The following is a 12,935-nucleotide window of genomic DNA, read 5'->3' on the forward strand; positions in this document are numbered from 1 at the left end:
TATCATTTCAATTTTTCACGTTTTTAATATAAAAGATAAAAAACGACTCTCTTTTTGATTCAAGGAATCATACTAAGATGTCTCTAGCTTTTCAGGACCAAAATCCAAGACCTCACTCATTTTGATTTCAGATATCCAATCTTGTCTGAATAAAACAAGATGCTCCACTTTGTTCTTGATTACAGAAATTATAACTGCCCGTGACGACAGCGAAAGTAATAATGGTTTAGCCAACAATTACTCAGTCTAATTTTCATCAAAATGACCGCGTTGTCATTTTTATTTTAACGTGCATTACTATTACACATCTCGCATCTAAGACCTCTAACGCATTGTACATGTATATTAATAGGAAAAATGCATGTTTAACTATTAACTGTTCTTATTTATTGCATATCTCTCACGTTTTTCTTTATTTGCGCTTTCATAAGGACAATAACAATGATCAATCAAAAAACCCCGCTACAGCAGATGGCGCTGTGGGCTGCGCATGCAGAAAGAACACGAGCGCCGACGAAGTGACCGGCGCATGCGCAGTGTGTAGGGAGCGTCCACCCTTTGGTAAAAATGGCAGCAACCATAGACGAGGAGCTCAAAAAGGTAGCGAATTGTGTCCATAACAGTGTTTATGGGTTCTCACGACATTTACTGCGATGTTCTGTCTTTGTGAATATATAAACTAAGGCGAAGTTATATTTAGTTATATATATATATTACTATAAGTAGTAATTTAGTTGTGCCATACCAAAAATACATTAACACGTGAAGCTAACATCGCTCATAGGCACTTAGGAGTTGAACATAAAGAACACAAGCTGTCAACTATTAAAATATATGTTGACGTGTTACTCGTTTCAGTGAGCCTGATGCCCGCTCATTGTTTCTGTTTTATGTCCAGCAAGGCTGCGACAGGGTAGCTTTGACAACAAAGAGTGAGCTTATTTATTATTGAACTTGAACTTATAATGTTATTATTATTATTGTAAAAATTCAAGCATTACGTTTTTAAAATTTGAATAAATTACGTACGAATACAGCGTTACTCAAAATAAGAGAAAGTTTCAACTCATCTCGTTATTCTAATCAACGTGATATGTTTTCCTGCAGGCTTTCACTGAGCTGCAGGCAAAGGTGATTGACACGCAGCAGAAAGCAAGACTGGCAGACCTGCAGATCGATCAGTTAACTAAAGTTCAGAAACATGCTCGTCTCACTCAAACGGAAATGACCTCTCTGCCTGACAACACAAGGCTGTACGAAGGAGTTGGCCGCATGTGAGTCTCCAACACAACTAACATAGTTGTCATCGTATCTCGATGAATACAACTGAAAATTACATTGTGTGTTTTCAGGTTCATTCTTAGGTCAAAGGAGGAAATCGAGAATAACCTCACAGACGCACAAAAGACAGCCAATGAGAAAATTAAAGAACTGGAGGTATTATTACAATAATATAGCTAGCATGCTGCTTAGTGGTGTCCATCAGGTGACAATATCTTTGTTTTCCAGCAAAAGAAGGTCTACCTTGAACGCAGTGTGAAGGAAGCAGAAGACAACATCAGAGAGATGCTGATGGCAAGGAGATCTCAGTGATCTCATTATTTGTAATGTAATATATTCATAGGTGCTTTTGTTCAGATTAAAATGTTGAACCAAGTGTCCATTTTATTTATTTTGCACAACAAAACAAAAAGACCAAGTGAAGATTCCAGAGGCTGGGTTCTGATTAATTTATTTTAATGCAGATCTAGCAGTAAACATAAATTTGATTTTGGCATTTAGGCATGAAAACAGGTCAGTGCTGTGAGGGAAGTGGAAGCAAATGACAATCTTCACTTCAGAAGTCTTGGGGATGCAGACAGTTTTAAAATTACTATGACAGAAGTACTGAGGCAGGACGTTTTTCAGTGTTTGCTAGAATTTATTCACAAATATGTCTTAAAGACATTCACTAGATGTACATGATCAGAGGCTCCAAAGTAAATCCAGCAGCTTTTAATTTCCTCACTGAGCTTCTTCCTCTGTGATGTCACCTTTTGGTGTTGGGATTCTGGACAAAGTTGATGGAGTAGGAACCTGTCCCGGCATCCTGCTTCACCTGGAAGTTGTTTGTTGAAAGTCCAAAGGGTCTGAGGACGAGGTTCCCCAGGTCCTTCAGCTTACCTGTAATGTGTCAGACAAATGCTTTACTTTCCTTTACATCAATGGTGCAACTTAATATAAAAATTCATAAACAGAAAACAATTATTTGCCACTTACTGAGCATCTCCTCTTTTAATTTTTCATTTCTCTCATTAATCTGCTGAGGTAACCTCTGAGAAAAAGACAGGTCAGAAGTCACTATTTCTAAGAAATAATTTAGAACAAGTTATTGTTGGCTCAAAAAAATATAAGGCCTCCAATTCATGCTGCCCCCAACAGAAAAAAAAACCTGAGCCGCTTCAGCCATGCAGTCAATGAACTCACCATGCAGGCCTCTCTGGCACTAGCCTGATTTGGGTCATGATCTAGAACCTTCTTGTAGTCTTCAAGGGCCTCATCCAGCTTCTCTGTCTGCTCATAAAGTTCTGCCCTCCTCAGCAATGCACGGACATAGTCTGGATTGAGCTCTATTGCTAGAGCAACCAGAAAATCAATTATTAGAGACATTATTAATGTTTTACTGCTGTGCAGCTAAATAATGATGATCACCCACCTCTGGAGCAGTCAGCAATGGCCTGATCTTTCAAGTCCTGACAGAGAGACAGGTACTGTTAGTATATTGACAGCTTTACTAAGTTATCCTAAACAGTACCACGTGGTATCTTTAGGATTTTAATTAGAAAATATTACTTAGTTGTTTGCATGCTACTAGTAGTTTATTACCAGATGCAATCTGGCAGCTGCTCTGTTGGAGAACAACACAGCTCTCTCTTTGCTGAAACAAACTGGACATAAAACCAATGCTTCCTTGTAGCTCTGCTCTGCCTCCAGCCACTCTGCCAAAAGACAAACTAGTTTAGTAGCCTGTACTGGTTTATATACTGACATGATGAAATGATAATTTCACTTACTCCCATCTTTAAAATGGCTATTTCCCTTTTCCTTCAGAGTTAAACTTTGCTGGCGTCGACTCTGAAACAGAAGACAGAAGCCTGATGTCAATATTTTATTCTGGTTTATATATTTATTGCCTCTTTTTCTGGTCTATTCACCCAGACAGATTAATAGGTTAGTGGGCAAGCAATGGTGGTACTGTTACCTCCTTTTCTTCTTCGGTAAGCTCCTTTTCTACTTCCCTCAGGTAGTCATCATCAAACTCAACCTCCTTGCTGTTTTCTTTCAGTTCAGTATCTAAATCATCCAGCAGTGCGTTGTCTTGATCATCCTGCTGCAGCTTGTTGACTGGCTCATCCTCGTCCTGCAGCTTGTTGACTGGCTCATCCTCGTCCTGCAGCTTGTTGACTGGCTCATCCTCGTCCTGCAGCTTGTTGACTGGCTTGTCCTCGTCCTGCAGGTCCTCCTGCAACCCATTCACCTGCTCCTCTCCCTGCGTGCTGACTCTTACATCAGTCAGTCTGTGTGTAGTACTCTTCAAGTCCTCCAAACTGCCTGCTTTTTCTTGTTTTCCACTCTCCCCTCCACTTCCATCTGGAATTTCTATAATCTCTTGGCAGTCATAGAAGTTTTCTTCTTCCTTTTCCTGTTCTGTTGATATATGTTTACCTCCTTGACTGGTCATACTATAATTCTGCAACACAAGTTTAAGTCAGCACTACTGAGGCTCTCATGGTTTTTCCCATCATATAATCACATATTTAAAATATTTTTATTTAGATGACAAGTTACAATCCTGACCGTCAATGAGTAGGGCACACTTGCATGGAGCCGGATATCAAAAATGTTAGTATTTATATAGTTCCTGCTGTAATTTAGTTCAAAGTTTTGGTGAAAGTGAAACCAGGATTTCTTGAATCGTGACTTTTACTGTAAAAGGGCGTCATGAATCGGTGTAGAGGGATAACAACTGAGCTAACCCCTGGCTCTGTTTTTCAGGCACCTTGTCAACCACCTGACGTCACACATCGCGGAGATATCGTAAGTAAAGTTTGGGGGATGGTGTGATAAAAAATGACATAAAAAATATAACTAGAAAATGTTAATATAAAGTGATTTTTGTTCTTACCTGCTCAAGAAGCTAGCTAACGAAGCGCTTCATAAACAACCTATAATTCGTTACGCCACCACTTCCGGAGATTTTTCTTCTTCTTTGCGTTTATATGTCGGTTGTAAATGATAACAGTGCATAACTTCCACCCTGTGGTCAGGGGTCGTAACTGCAACGGCTTACAGTCTAATGTTTAGATAATTGCCTTAAACTTAATCCAACGTTGTCGAGAGACCAGATCAGTTTACTCGGTCGAGCATTTCGAGGTGTAATAATCCTGCGTATTATTTATCTCTTTATTAACAGATTGATTTTGATTACATTTAGCGGGAAAGAGATCATTATGTTAGAAAAAGATGAAATAACTATAGAATCTTTTAGAGGTTGTGAAGTTAAAGTTCATTGTATTTAGAGCCCCAAATTACAACGGTTGTTGCCTTGGTGGGCTCTACAAGCTGCACAATTGTGACATCCTCTGTCCTTAGACCCTCAAACTGGGTCGGGAAAAACTTAAAACCCTTTTAGGGAAAAGAAGAAACCTGAAGAAGAGCCACAGATGAGGGATGGACCAACGTGCAGTAGATGCCACCAGTACCGAGAACATCAACAGTAATATCAGTAATATACAGAGTGTATTGAAATAAGTCTAGGACTTGATGGACCATATCCTGGCTCAGTAAAACTATAAAAAGAAAAAGCAAGACAGGCTAATTTTCTAAGGCTAGGGGAAGTGGAGGAAGAGGAAGAGTTGTTGTGTATTATAGAAGCACCAGTAGTCTGAGCCTACAGCAGCAGAACAGAACAGTTCTGTGATCACCCTGATTAACAGCCCTATCAAAAAGAATGACACTGTATCTGCCTCCTAGATCCAGGCTGGGGGCTGATTCTAGAGAAATGGGGTTCGGTAGCTGACAATTCCTATCCATTAAAATCTCCAACAAACAGAACAATCAGACAAATGTATAAAGAGATTTCCTAGCCTTGGCTGTAATTCTTTAATTCCATAGCTTATGTCTTCTCAAGGACATTATATGCGTGTTAAGATCCAAGTACTGTAATAAATATTCCCTGTTGCCCTGACAGCTAAGGAAATGCACTTTAAAATTCTAAATTTTGAGTGAACATTTACATCAACCATTTGGATTTGAAAAATTTAGTAACCTGCAAGCCGTTTTCTTTCCAGCTCCCCTCAAAATACTCGAGTAGGTAAATTTTTGCCAGCTTGCAGCTGTTAATGTTCACTGGTAAAACAAAATGAATGGTTTGATTTCTTTTTAATAAAGGGAGACGGTACTTGCATAAATACGCAGAAAAATGTTACATGGGAATTCATGTAAATGGGATTGAAAGTGACAATCATTCATATTTCTCCTGCCTCAAAACGATGACCTCAAAATGAACAGGGTGAACAGGTCAAACATGGGAAAATGTTAGTGGGTCAGAAAAAAAATACATTCAAGTAACTTGTGGAGTTAAATTCCAAATCAAAACCAGGACAAATGTAGAGGTACAAAAATGAAAGAAAAAGTATATTTCAGTTCTAGTATCCAGTCTCAAGCATCTAGTTCCACAGAGTGAAAATATTATTAAAAGAAACAACAGCTGCAGCATAAAAATCCTCTCAGAGACCAAGTGGATGGAACATAAACACAAAAAACACTCTTGAAGTGAAGATTTTACACAAATGCACGGTGACAGCTGAAGGTGGCAGAATGCAAATACAGAGGGAAATTGTTCTAGATTTTCTTTTCCCTTCTAAATTATTGATACAATTCTGGCATAAAACACAAGTATTTCCTCCTGGGTCCTCCACAGAAGTCACTCGGCCCTTTACAGGAGGAAGTTCTAGCTGGGGTCTGGATCTAAAACCTCAGACAACAGATATTCCAAAAGTTCTATTTTAACACTTTTAAAGTCAAATGATTTGGATATAATTATTTGTATTTGCTGAAATACTCAGTTATTCACATTTGCATATTTTCCTAAATAAGCATTGGTGATTATTTGCAGCTAATTTATATTTCAACCAAGCAATTATTCCTTAGCATTTATGGAGCAACAACACAAAATCTAATAAAATGACCAATGACCAAACCTTTTTTTTTTTTTTTTACATTAGGAGGAATTTACATGTCCATCACCAAGATTCTGTTCCAGGTTGAAGTTTGTTGCTGTGGTTTGGTGGCTACCAAGTGCTTTTCAAAGTGCTTTTCAAGTTACAACAATTGAACAGTAAAAACAGGAACCAGGCTGCAGTAAACATGCTGCAACCCAACAGAAAACAGCTGCCATGCTCAACGCCAAAGGAAAAGTGGAAGAAAATTACAGTATTTACATTTCAAATGGCCTCAGAAGTTTTGACTCAGTTTCAGTCTTTTGTTTGTTAATATTGTATGTTGAGATTGAAGGATCTCACTTCTCAATAGTTTATTATCTGAGTAAATTTTTTAGATTGTTTTCCTCACGTATTCATGTTTGGATACATTTTGTTTCGCAAAAGTATAAGAAACTGGATGACAAGTTTTTCTTCTGTTTTTGTCATACAAGAAATTGATGGAAACCTGCAAATCTTTAAGCAGACATTTCTGCTTTTAAAATAAAGTAAAACAATTTCTCCCTGTAGATTTATTCCTTAATTTAATATCTGAGTTGTTACAGCAATGGACTGTACTTTTTTTTGCCATCATAATTACCACATTAGTTCTTTGAGAACATATTAGTCTATTTTTAAATTAATAAAAATTTGAGCCTATGGGAAAGCAAAATGAGCTGAAACCATTTATTTTGCTGTTTCTGGATTAAGGAAGGTTTTTTCCTTGGTTTGGTCTTTTAAAGGTTTTTCTGGTTGTACGGGCAAACAGCAGACAGATTTACTAATGTGTTAATCTCTAGTGTGTTCCAATGTTTACAGACTATAATATAGACTCTTGTAATACTTATATGGAATGGCACCAGCATTTGATGGATGGCTTTTCATGCAGCACTCCCCATCCTTTTGTTTTCCATGCAGGGAACAGTGTTGTGTCAGTGTCTCATGTCCACGAGTGCACCTCCAGCATCGCCAGTGCAGTTTAGTGTGTTGAACCCAGGCAGGGTGATGCGTCCGTGGGTGTAGATGTCGCGTTCGGGCCCTTGGTTCATCCTCTTGACCAGGTTTTTCTCGTACAGCAGTGGGTGGTAGGCCCCCAGGGTGCAGGCGGCATCGAAGAAACGCTGGTAGTAATGGCAGAGCTCTGTCTTTCTGCGAGAAGGCAGGAACTCATAGACGTGTACCACCTCACACAGTGACATCATCATGACGGTTCCTAGACCAGAAGAGCAGAGAGAACACTGAAATCACACGTGAAGCACATCTCTGCACTACAGAACACTACTCTAAACTAAAGGGAGGTTCTACTGGACTCTACTGGCTCGAATAAATCCTTACGGAGTCTACTGCCTGGCTAAAGAGTTGAACTCTTACACACCGAGCAGGCCGGAGGAAGGTGGGTTCTTCTGAATGGGCTCAGCCATGTTGTCTTGTATTCGCTGCCAGACCTGCCACTCAAAGCGTGGATGCAGGATGTAGAATGGCTGCATGGGATGAAGCATCCTGTATCTCTGATACTGAGTAAAAATTGGGTAGTCTGTCCGGTTGAACCACTGCAATGAGGCAAACGCAGAAATAATGGCAAAGGATGAATGTAGCACAAGATGCAGGTAGGAGGGTTTTGCAGTCTAACCAAAGGTCACCTGGGTCAGGTCTGCAGAGAAGGGGGCAGGGTCCCAGGCCACCAGAGTGCCAGAGCTGTAAAGAGAACTTGACAGGAATCGGTGGGCCTCAGATGCCATCACCTAGAAGGTAGCAATCACCAACACAATGAGTCTTTCGTTTTCAAAGTGCGTCTTTAAAAACCTTTCAAGTCTATTTTAGGACATTTCAAAGCCAGGTTGCAGCTGTTGTATCTAAGTGTCACAGACACTGCAGTGTTTACCTGTGAGTTAACCAGGCGAATTGTGGTTTTGGAACCAACATCATTCTCGTAGCCGGAGGTAGGCGCAGCATTGAAACGCAGCACAGCATCGTGAGAATCTTTAAAGGTGAGAAAACATGTTAAGAGGAAGTGAAGCACAAAAACAAGAAATCAAACAGCTCAGTGTTGTGAAATAACAGTTGCAGCTGCTTCGGTTTGGTGTTGCAGCAGTGGAACACGAAAAAGACTGAAATCCGAGGCGGTCTTGCGAATTGGGTAGACAGAAATGAACGCCAATTGGACCAGATCGGTGTTTATAAAGGTCAAACAACAATCAGCCCACCTATCTCTTTGCCCAGGCCCGAGGAGCGCATCGACCCTGCAGATGCCACCACAGCACAGCTTTTGTACGGCCCGAGGTCGGAGGTCAGCTGCTTTGAGGGCAACTGAGAGGCCCAGGGCAGCGAGGAGAACGGCTGGAAGTCAGAGGTCAAAGTTGAGACGTCCACCTGGATCTTCATTTGGCAGAGAAGCTTTGGACCACTCAGCTTGGGCCTGCTGGACACCCCACCTGGTCCGGAAACCTTGACTCCGTACTTATTCATCGCCTGCCAGGAAGAATTCAAGAGACAAACTGAAAATGTTTCAGAGTACTTGATCATAAAATAATCAAGAATTTACAATTGTAAAATAAGTCCTGACCTGATAATTCTGCACCACCTTCTTAAGCCTGTTTCCCAGCATGCTACTGGACATCTCGTCATCCCACACCTCCCCTAGAATCCCTCGAGGACCGAACAGCGCTGCATCACCCCCTCTGCCACTCAGCTCCCCCTTCCTACGGCCCCCAAACAGGGTCTCCAGAGCGCGCGTGAAAGGACGCGGAAGCAGATGAGAGAAGAACCCGGAGGGTGTCCGCTCTTTGGGCTTTGGCTTCGCTGGTGGGTCCCAGGATTCCAGGGTGTGGTTTAGGGAAGACAGGACAGGGATGGGACGATGGGGGTCCCCTGGAATGATACCTGGAAGCTTCTGAGGGTCAATGTACATGGGCTTGGCTCCACCTCGCAGGACCTGTAGGTTAATACAGGGTGTCTCAGAGGCCTTTTTGGTGTTTTATGTGCTGAAGAAATCCCTTTATAGAGATCACACTGCACAGCAAAATGCTTTATGATGAGACATTCGTTACAATCACGCTACAATACTGTGGATTATCGAGTACATGACAGTGAAGTCAGAACATGTGTGTATAAGGCCTGTCTGTATGTTTGGGTTGTGTGTGTGACCGTAGACCTTGATGACAGAGTGAGCGCGAGGCTGAGCCCTGGTCCTTGCCCGGACCCCAAAGATGGCGTCTGTGACTGGCACGCTGTTTTCAGCACAGATGGCATAGAGCAGAGCCATGGAGATGCAGAAAAACGCCATGCAGAGCACACCGCGGCGAGCCCGACGCCTCAGCCGCCACACAAGGCTGACTCTGTCCATGGTCGCCCCGGAGATCTGGAGAGGACACAAAGATTTCCATTTCATTCTACTGCCCAGAAGAGGATGTCATGCAGATGTACTGTATGTGAGTCAGTTCAGTTTAATGCGGCAGTTCTGAGCAGTGGGAAAAGTCTAAATGAGGAACAATAACACAGGAAAGGAGCTCAAACATGAAGAATGCAGAGCTCTCCTCTGCTCCTCCCCTTTCCTCCTCTCCTCTTCTCCATTGTCTAAATGAACAACTCCTTAAAAGAGCTCAATTTCCTGCGTAGCCGCTGAATTGAAACAAAGTCTCTGAAGTCTGAACATGGCTGGAATCTTTAGAAACACATGTTTCCTTTGTTTAAAGACAGAAAAGACTTTCCCACTTACCCCCACATCAGTGTGGAACAACACACCTTTGTATAAATGTCTGACTTTGATGACCATTTTAGCATTAGCAGTAACCTTCAAAGTCGACACTTTGAACTGGTCTCCACAGACACAATGTGCTCGATGTGGTTCTTCTTCCCATTATTTCAGACATGAAATCAAACATTTCTATTGCTCCTTGTGAAGTATCTGCATAAATGTGCCTCAATTTAGGTTTCTTCTTTGAAAAAAAAAAAAAACACATTTCAGGCTCACAAGTAACAGCTAAAAGTGGCACAGACAAAATTTGCTTCAACTGTTACCAAACACTCATTACCAAACACTTACAAGTACCTCTCTCCGGTTTCTTCCTGGTTTTAGTGTTCAAATAGTCTCACTGCTTATTCTCCTCCTGAAAATGACGACACCTAAGACGAGATGTGGATTTCAATTCCCAGAGGCTGGGAGGCTGCAGGCAGTGGGGCATTTTGCTGTAAGGCCCACAGTCATTTCAAGTGTTTCTGTTAACCAAAATTTGCACCAAATCACATAGACAGGGGTGTGAGAGAGCTCACCCAAGCATTAAACATTTATATTTATAGGTTAGCTATGAACCGTTTCACTTTGTGATTAAATTCCGGCTGCACCACTCAACATCCTGCTTCCCACAGGGAGGCCTAAAATGGATTATCACAGGCAAAAGCAGCAAATATTCACTTAAACTGTTTGAAATCTCTATTTCTGCATAGCTGGCAGGGGTACAGTGGTCAATCAAAGCAAATCCCCATTTTCACATTTCTGACTTTTCTGATGGCAGCCTTTAAAACCATAATGGACCAAAACATCTGACACAGAATTGGGAATTTTAGGCTGGATGAGGATGGATCCAGCTGGATTTACATACTTTATTCCAAGTTCGGAGAGGAAACTTCAGCGTTAGATTACAGAGACGATGAAATTATAGATGCTAACCTAATGATAAACAGTGAATGAACAAAGTGTAGGTATGCTTGGGGATCAGAGGCCCCCCTGGCTTTGGTCACCCACCCCCCACAGCGTCACCAGGCTGCAGCTGGAAGAGCTTTCGTACAATTAGCATTTACTTTATTAATTCAACTTTAGATGTAGTAGCAACCCCATGAACTGATACTACAGGCGAGAACCACTCTGGCCCCACACATGGAGCTGATTTTGGAGCTGGTTTTACCTTGTAGCCCATGATGTCCGGTTCCGAACGCTGAGTTGTCACTGTTGCTTGGAAACTGACTGCTGGATCCACGCTTCTGCTCAACACATCTGTAGATGGAAGGATGAATGTACACACCATCAGCTTTTTTCACACACTTTATAGTTGAATCAAGTGATTTTAGCCATATAATCATTAGAACAAATGGGACTGGATAAAAGAGAGCAAATGCCATGACATCAGATGCAGAAGATGTAGGTTCTTGTTTTAATGCAATGGTTCATCTTCATGATATATCCTTTTTTATTATTTATTTTGAAAATGTGCAGACTGAAATGATCTAAGTAAATAGTGTAGCATAAAGGTAGAGAAAAAGAACATACTATTATATAGTAACAAATATACTAATAGATAGATAGATAGATAGATAGATAGATAGATAGATAGATAGATAGATAGATAGATAAATAGATATATATATATATATATATATATATATAGATATATAGATAGATAGATAGATAGATGACCTGGATAAACGGATGGTTCTCCGTTAGCCCATCAGATGAATCGCCGTTGCGGTTGTTGTTGCCGCCATGTTACCGGAGGGTGTCCGAAGTCGATGCTGATGTCCATCCGAGGCCGTTGGAGGCATTTGGAGATGCACGAATATGTAAAATCCTCTCCGCAACCGTGCAGCATCCGCCTGCAGCACAGACCGCCAAGCTAGCATAGAAATTAAACTTCTATTCTTCGCGGATTTCAGATTAAGAGCTGTCCGAATTGATAACGGCGCATTACTGGCCTTGACTGGAAACGGTAAAGCATATATTTCATCTGCTAGGCCTGATCTACTAGGTCCATGGAAAATGTAAAAAAAAATCTTATTTCTTATTTAAACGTTCAAGCATCGATGTTATGTTATTTTATGCTATTTGTAGCTTCCGTTATAATTAAGACGTAGACAAAATATGTTCCCTGACCGGGAATCGAACCCGGGCCGCGGCGGTGAGAGCGCCGAATCCTGACCACTAGACCACCAGGGAGATGCGCAGTCTTGCTTAAGGTGTCAGTAAACAGCCACTTCACAGACGCATGGCCCAACACCGGAGAGCTAGTTCCTCTGGACACGATTCATCCATCCATACATCTAAAAGATGGACACTCATTTGGCAGTAATATATTAATAATTAAATTAAAAATAAACATATTCATGTTTTAGCCGGAAAAGAAAGGCGGTCTGAAAGGAGAGTAAAAGAAGCATCTTTGTTAAACTGTAGAAACCACTGAACAGAGGAGGCTTAGACGTAGACGAGGTTTAGTTTTATTTTGAAAATAAACTGTTTCCCCTTCGATATGTGGAAATGACGAAGCTCTGCAGAGAAGCGATGCAGGCATGGCGGCGTTTTAACCCTATATTATTCCAGTTTACTATCAATGCAGATCCTAATGGTGCAAGTATACTCACGATCTACCATTGTTATCATCATTGCATAAAAGATTTCGAATAAATTTATAGACATTAAAAGAGTTCCCTGACAGGGAATCGAACCCGGGCCGCGAGAGCGCCGAATCCTAACCACAAGACCACCAGGAAAGATATCGTTGATGTTAATTTTTCGAAATTGTACAGTGATGTCATACAGTTCTAGGTTGGTTTATCTATAATATGTCTGGCAAGCACAGTCCGAGACCTCGTGGCGCAACGGTAGCGCGTCTGACTCCAGATCAGAAGGTTGCGTGTTCAAATCACGTCGGGGTCAAGTTTTTTTTTCTTAATCTTGGTGAAGAAGCATATTTCAGGCATTACAGAAAA

The 12,935-nt window shown here is 41.2% G+C and overlaps 3 protein-coding genes and 2 non-coding genes across 6 annotated transcripts; 2 read left to right on the forward strand and 3 right to left on the reverse strand.

Moving 5' to 3' along the window:
- The first annotated feature begins 431 nt into the window (after positions 1–431).
- On the forward strand, positions 432–1,657 carry pfdn1 (prefoldin subunit 1). Its single transcript, XM_057054387.1, has 4 exons — positions 432–600; positions 1,108–1,274; positions 1,353–1,437; positions 1,510–1,657. The coding sequence occupies exons 1-4, from the start codon at positions 568–570 to the stop codon at positions 1,591–1,593; spliced, it is 369 nt and encodes a 122-aa protein (XP_056910367.1). The 5' UTR covers positions 432–567; the 3' UTR covers positions 1,594–1,657.
- Positions 1,658–1,716: 59 nt separating this feature from the next.
- Positions 1,717–4,272, reverse strand: ttc1 (tetratricopeptide repeat domain 1). Its single transcript, XM_057054382.1, has 8 exons — positions 4,166–4,272; positions 3,242–3,730; positions 3,054–3,114; positions 2,866–2,978; positions 2,696–2,732; positions 2,467–2,615; positions 2,260–2,314; positions 1,717–2,163 (listed from the first exon to the last, which is right to left on the reverse strand). The coding sequence occupies exons 2-8, from the start codon at positions 3,719–3,721 to the stop codon at positions 2,030–2,032; spliced, it is 1,029 nt and encodes a 342-aa protein (XP_056910362.1). The 5' UTR covers positions 3,722–3,730; positions 4,166–4,272; the 3' UTR covers positions 1,717–2,029.
- Positions 4,273–5,404: 1,132 nt separating this feature from the next.
- st6gal1 (ST6 beta-galactosamide alpha-2,6-sialyltranferase 1) lies at positions 5,405–12,147 on the reverse strand. 2 transcript variants are annotated; one of them, XM_057054375.1, is made up of 9 exons: positions 11,650–12,147; positions 11,141–11,229; positions 9,391–9,597; positions 8,803–9,171; positions 8,444–8,708; positions 8,122–8,219; positions 7,880–7,981; positions 7,615–7,789; positions 5,405–7,452 (listed from the first exon to the last, which is right to left on the reverse strand). In XM_057054375.1, the coding sequence occupies exons 2-9, from the start codon at positions 11,150–11,152 to the stop codon at positions 7,172–7,174; spliced, it is 1,509 nt and encodes a 502-aa protein (XP_056910355.1). In that variant the 5' UTR covers positions 11,153–11,229; positions 11,650–12,147; the 3' UTR covers positions 5,405–7,171. The 2 variants fall into 2 exon arrangements, with proteins under 2 accessions (XP_056910355.1, XP_056910356.1); XM_057054376.1 differs by lacking the exon at positions 11,650–12,147 and adding an exon at positions 10,288–10,361.
- On the reverse strand, positions 12,094–12,165 carry trnae-cuc (transfer RNA glutamic acid (anticodon CUC)). Its single transcript has one exon. It is a non-coding gene; the product is annotated as a tRNA-Glu (tRNA).
- Positions 12,166–12,810: 645 nt separating this feature from the next.
- trnaw-cca (transfer RNA tryptophan (anticodon CCA)) lies at positions 12,811–12,882 on the forward strand. The gene has a single exon. It is a non-coding gene; the product is annotated as a tRNA-Trp (tRNA).
- The last annotated feature ends 53 nt before the right edge of the window (positions 12,883–12,935 follow it).

This window comes from Takifugu flavidus, chromosome 14, assembly GCF_003711565.1.
Source record: "Takifugu flavidus isolate HTHZ2018 chromosome 14, ASM371156v2, whole genome shotgun sequence".
NCBI classification, from domain to species: domain Eukaryota; kingdom Metazoa; phylum Chordata; class Actinopteri; order Tetraodontiformes; family Tetraodontidae; genus Takifugu; species Takifugu flavidus.